We start from the raw sequence: 6,000 nt of genomic DNA, 5'->3' as shown, positions 1-6,000 counted from the left end.
AGGCCTGCAATCCCCCTTTCCTCCACCTGGATGGAAGCTCAGGAATAAGAACTTTTTAGAATTTCCTGCTTAACCTTTCCTCAGCCACGGGTTTTGCCAGGGATAAGAGACTGTAACCCTTTTCTGTCCTGCTCTCCCCACCTTAGGGCCTTACCAGCCCACATGGGGACTCGTTATGGGATCTCATTTGTTGAGGATGTTGGCAGTAGCTTCTATAGTGAAAAACAAACACTGTTCTTTTAGTTCCTCACCTAAAAGGCTGTTGAACATTCTTGTTTTTCACCAAAACTTGCTTGAACTGGCTTGGCGATGACCCTTCTGGTAAGGAGCAAATAGGTCACAGATTTCTGGCTGCAGCCTCACTCCCGGAACTGTAAACAGTGACTGTGCTGTGGAGAAACCAAGTTTGAGGAGAGAGACTGAAAAGGATGTTTTCCTCAACAGACCTGCTCTGTATCATCGGCACTCTCACTCCACCTGCAAATATCTCTGCTTCTTAACCTAAAATTGTGGGTGGGAGCAGCAATGGCCGCAGAGACACCAGAGAAACTCTGATCTGCCTAATGTTTCTCAAAGCCACTGTTCAGAGAAATATAGTTTTGTATATGTGGAATGTTCACCCAGGCAAATCCTTCCACTTGAATTAGTCTTAGTGCAGATAAACTGTTTATCTGAATCACAGTTGTCCCCAACTCTTGGTGTTAAAAATATGGCATTTAATTCAGGAGCAGGCACTTTAGAAAACAAAATATAGGATGCTGTAAAACATATTAGCTGTGGACTTGATCCCGCAAACACACCAGCGCATGAGCAATCTCATTACTGATCACATGAATAAAATTAATTGTGTGCTTTGCAGGATCAGGCTCCCCTTTAGTTAACTAAAATCCACCGAAACTTTGTTTAGCCAGTGGAAAGAGGGAAACTTTTTAACTGCAGACCTGCTGAAATTCCTTTGTTCAAGATTCAGTTGAAGCAAACCTGTAATCACTTTGCTTGCTTTACAGTACCTCCATTTGTAAAGAGTGAGGAAGGGGAATCTTACATTAGTACTTTGCTTCTACTGGCAGTTCATATCACCCGACATAAATTAGTTTGGAAACTTCTTTCTCAGAACTCACTTTCTTATGCATTTTTGGAGAGGGAAGGAGAGAATGCAGGTGTGTTTCTTAAACTCAGGCTCCCTTGCCCCTAAAAATCTCATCTATGTTTTTGTTTGTTTGCTCCTTTTTTTAAAACAAACAAACTATAGGAAAACATTATTTGGCAGAACAGTGGTGGGAATGCAACCCGCTAATCAAAAGGATTCGGATCGATCTGTGCACTGCCAAGCTCTCTCCTTCCCACCCAGTGGAGGGAGAAAAGAAAGAAAAAGAAAAGAGAGCGAAGGCATAGAGCTTCTCTCCTTCAGCAATCTCACAAATGCAAAACCTTCCACTCCAGTGACTCCTCATTAACTTACCGAATCTGACAGTCTAATTATCACAGCTGCTTCGCGCTTAGAATAAATAAATACTAAAGTGGGTGTTTAAAGAAATTGAGAAGGGAAATTCAGTCATCTAGACAGTCAATAGAGAGAGTTTATTTTAAATTTTTATATTCCTATGTATTTATATCATTTTGGGAAAGATAATGAGATAGTTGTCTTTCAGACTAATTGAGTTCCTAGGCTCATGGCTGCTTGCTGTCACTGTCTCAAACTTAGCTTTAACTTTTTTGCCTTAGAAATCTGATCACTGCATCTCCATTTACGCTTCTCTGCTGATAACCTGATGAAGGCAGAAGTGCAGTCGAGAGTGGAAAGTGACTAAATGGTATTGCTGGTCTCAGCACCTTTCACAGCAAACAAGACAACTAAATCTTTTTAGATTTGCCTGTAATCGTCTTAAAGGAAAAGTGCTACTTAAAGAAACCTCTAATACAATTTTGTAATTAGACAAAATAAGACAGACTGTCTAGTAACCTCTTAGTGTGTGATGTCTGTAATATTCAAGGGTATTAACAGCACTCATCAGTCATGGATGTTCTGCTGCCTGAACATTTACTTATTAAACATAGGCCCACTGTAGAGTTACTTTGGATTTACACCAGTGTGACTGAGAGCGGCATTGTCTGTTGCACTTAGTTTGCCAGAGCGCATATGGGCCAAAATTTGAGGTTTATACTCAAGGCTAGTTGTACTTTTTCAGGAGCATGAATGGGGGAATAGGCACAGGGAACCTTCCTTCCTTCCCATCATCCAGCCCTACTCCCCTGTGCTCCTGTACAGGGGCCAGGCACACTCCTACTCCTTGCGCTTAGGCAGCACGAGATCAGCTGCAGGCACTTCAAAGGGTTTAGCAGAGGCTACATTTCCAGAGGCCTGTGCCTCAGGTACTCGGCCTCCAGGAGCTCCTGCTCTAGGGTGATGCACCTTTGCATTGCCTGCTACCAACAGCTGTGGTATAAAGGCACTCAGTCTTTACACAGGCAGAACTCCCATAGAAGTCAGCCTCTCTGAAAATCAGGCCACTTGAGGCTGATGGGAAATTTGCCTGAGTAAGGAATGAGAAAAGATTTGGAAAATTGTCCCGAAACAACCCTATAGCAGGGGTGGGCAAACTACAACCTGCGGGCTGGATACAGCTCGTGAGCCGTTTTAAGCCGGCCCACGAGCTCCCGCTGTGGAGCGGGGTCTGGGGTTTGCGTCACTCCGGCGCTCCAGCCGGGGCGCTTGGTCGGGGGCCGCACTAGGCGGCTCGGCTTCACTCCAGACAGGGCGCTGGGTCGGGGGCTGCACCACGCTGCTCAGCCCCGCTCCAGCCAGGGCGTTGGGTCGGGGGCCACACCACGCGGCTCGGCTCCGCTCTGGTACTCCAGTCAGGGCACTGGGTCAGGGGCCGCTCCACGCGGCTCCTAGAAGCCGCGGCATGGCCCCACTTCGGCTCCTACGTGCCCCAATGGCCCTCTCCGGCACTCCAACGGGAGCTGCAGGGGCGGTGCCTGCGGATGGGGCAGCGTGCAGAGCCGCCTGGCCGTGCCTCCACGTAGGAGCTGGAGAAGAGACATACCACTGTTTCTGGGAGCTGCTTGAGGTAAGCGGTGCCCAGAGCCTGCACCCTTGAGCCTCTCCCCACGCCCCAATCCTCTGCCCCAGCCCTAATCCCACTCCTGCTCTCCGAATCCCTCGATCCCAGTCCGGAGCACCCTCCTGCACCCCAAACCTCTCATCCCCAGACCCACACCAGAGCCCGCACCCCCAGCTGGAACCTGTCCCCCTTCCTGCACCCCTGCCCCAACCCCGATCCCCATCCTGCCCTCTGAACCCCTTAGTCCCAGCCCAGAGCACCCTCCTACACCCCAAACTCCTCATTCCCAGCCTCACCCCAGAGCCTGCACCCCCAACGAGAGCCCTCACCCCCTCCTGCACCCCAAACCCAATTTTGTGAGCATTCATGGCCTGGCATACAATTTCTATTCCCTGATGTGGCACTCGGGCCAAAAAATTTGCCCACCCCTGCCCTATAGAAAGGATTGCTTTGATTCATGGGCCAGCATGAATTGAGCTTGTTGTTTAACACCAAAGGCAGAACTTTGAGTCACTCCCATATAAGACATATTAAAACTGGATCTAGACATTTAAAATGGCCTTAAAACTTCCAATGCATCTAAAATTGACTTTCAACATGAGGTGTCTAACAGTGAGTCCTGAGGATGTCTCCATCCAAACGGCAGAACTCAGCGATGGATCAGGCACGTGGTCGGACACTGATGCGAGTACATAAACTTTTCAACTGTGACTGAGAATCTAATCAAAGCAGCTGACTCAGTCAAGAGATTATTTCACAGACCGAAACCTCCTGCAGGCTGCCTATTGACTTTACACTACGCTGCACTGAAATTTCCCACCGGTGCAGCTGGGCCAGTGGTACCAGCAGTGGAAGCTCTAGTATAGGCATTGACTAGAGTAGTGCTGTTTTAACCACTGTGTTGTCCAGGCCTGCTCTGAGCAGAGTTACATGATACAGCGGCTAAAAGGCCTGTGCCCTGTTGACGCCAGCACCCCCACACACTGGAACTGAAGTGGTGGTAGCAACAATGGGGAATTTTAGGCCAATCAGGCAGAGCAGACACACCGTGTGTGCCTGAAGGTGGCTGGGAAGCACTCTTGCATGTCTTGAAATCTCTCATCACCAGTTCACAAAGGGTGAAATTCCCCTCCTAGCAAAGGCCCAGCATCAGGCCCGTGCACCACTTAAATCTTATTTAGCCCCTCAAAATAGGAGTTGAGTGAGCCTTAATGGTCCATAGGCCTTGGGCTGATCCTCTGCACAGGGCTGAATGTCACCCACTTTGTTATAGCTGTTATAGCTTCTGTTGAGCTGGGCCTTTAGTCCAATGGGAACTTGAAGGCACATCAAGCTCAGACCTCTGTGCTTCCTCTATCCCTGGTAATCAAGCATCACAGTCTTGGGTGCTTGGGTGAAGCTGCTCTCTAGTTAAGTTCTTCCTACAGGACTATATTGGTGCCATCCACACAGGACCAACTCCAGGGTTTTTGCCGCCCCAAGCGGTGGAAAAAACAAAAACAAAAACGCGATCGCGATCGGCGGCAGCTCCACCGCACTGCTTTCTTCTTCGGCGGCACTTCGGCAACAGGTCCTTCCCTCCGAGAGGGACCGATGGACCCGCCGCCGAAGAGCCCGACGTGCCGCCCCTTCCCCTTGGCCGCCCCAAGCACCTGCTTGCTGAGCTGGTGCCTGGAGCTGGCCCTGCATCCACAAAGTGCCGCAGCTTGCTGCCTTCCCATCCCAAAGGACAGCTCTAAAGCCTTTGAAGGCAAACGAAATGTAAAAATAAACTAAATTGCAGCTATGGCAAATATTACTCTGCCTTAGTTCTGGTGGCACACAACCTCGGGGGCTACCTTAGTGTAAGGCCATTAGAAGTGGGGTACTAGAATGAAAGGAAGAGGGAGCTCTGTTTTTCCACATAAATGGTTCATCCGACATGCTGGTGTTCAGGCAGTAAACACTGAGCCGTACCAGGCAGCAGGATGCAATTCACAGGTCTAGCTTGTGGCTTTAGCTGCATTGCTGTGGCAGGGGGCTGTGTCATAGAGTAGCTCAGGGTGAGAAGGAATGAAAATTGCTACACCTTTTTAAAGGGGACAGCATTGCTGGCTCCAGACTACCAGCTCATCCTGAAAAAGGCAGGACCATGACCCTTCGATATACGGCAGTACTGGGGTGCTGATGTATTTGAGCCTAGCTGGACTGTGAGTGGGGTTTGAACCTAGGACCTACCGTGCTGAAAGCTTGAATCTCTGTCATTGGCGCTAAAGGTGGAGTACATTAGCTGGCAGCTTCTTATGTGGACCAACCAGTAGAGGGAGGAGTAAGACTCATACTCTTTTAGCATGGGTTACACCACTTCCCCAGTATCTTAAGAACAGAAGAACGGCCGTACTGGGTCAGACCAAAGGTCCATCTAGCCCAGTATCCTGTCTACCTACAGTGGCCAATGCCAGGTGCCCCAGAGGGAGTGAACCTAACAGGTAATGATCAAGTGATCTCTCTCCTGCCATCCATCTCCACCCTCTGACAAACAGAGTCTAGGGACACCATTCCTTACCCATCCTGGCTAATAGCCATTAACGGACTTAACCTCCATGAATTTATCCAGTTCTCTTTTAAATGCTGTTATAGTCCTAGCCTTCACAACCTCCTCAGGTAAGGAGTTCCACAAGTTGACTGTGTGCTGTGTGAAGAAGAACTTCCTTTTATTTGTTTTAAACCTGCTGCCTATTTAACTTCCTTAAAGCTTGCGGGGGAGGGGGGAGGTGCACAATCTGGTGCACAATCTTGTATCAATGGAGCACAAAGACCGGCATTCTAGCCCCCTCTACTCAGGTTCTCAAGCGGGAAGAAAGAGCTCCCTGCTTCCTGTCACCCAACTCTCAGGCTCACGGGCCAGCAGCCACTGTCTGTCCATTAGCATTCATTTCAGTAATCACAAAGA

General features: G+C 49.0%; 1 protein-coding gene across 1 annotated transcript in view; it reads right to left on the bottom strand.

The window, feature by feature from the left end:
- Nucleotides 1-279: 279 nt before the first annotated feature.
- Nucleotides 280-6,000, bottom strand: part of CDK15 (cyclin dependent kinase 15) — a 55,943-nt gene continuing 50,222 nt past the window's right edge. Inside the window, exon 13 of the mRNA XM_065413619.1 lies at nucleotides 280-389. Coding sequence (XP_065269691.1) covers nucleotides 280-389 — 110 coding nt within the window. The remainder of the gene's footprint in view (nucleotides 390-6,000) is intronic.

Source organism: Emys orbicularis, chromosome 11 (assembly GCF_028017835.1).
Source record: "Emys orbicularis isolate rEmyOrb1 chromosome 11, rEmyOrb1.hap1, whole genome shotgun sequence".
Taxonomy (NCBI): domain Eukaryota; kingdom Metazoa; phylum Chordata; order Testudines; family Emydidae; genus Emys; species Emys orbicularis.
Note: the sequence above shows the minus strand (reverse complement) of the source record. Positions and strands in the feature narration are given on the sequence as shown.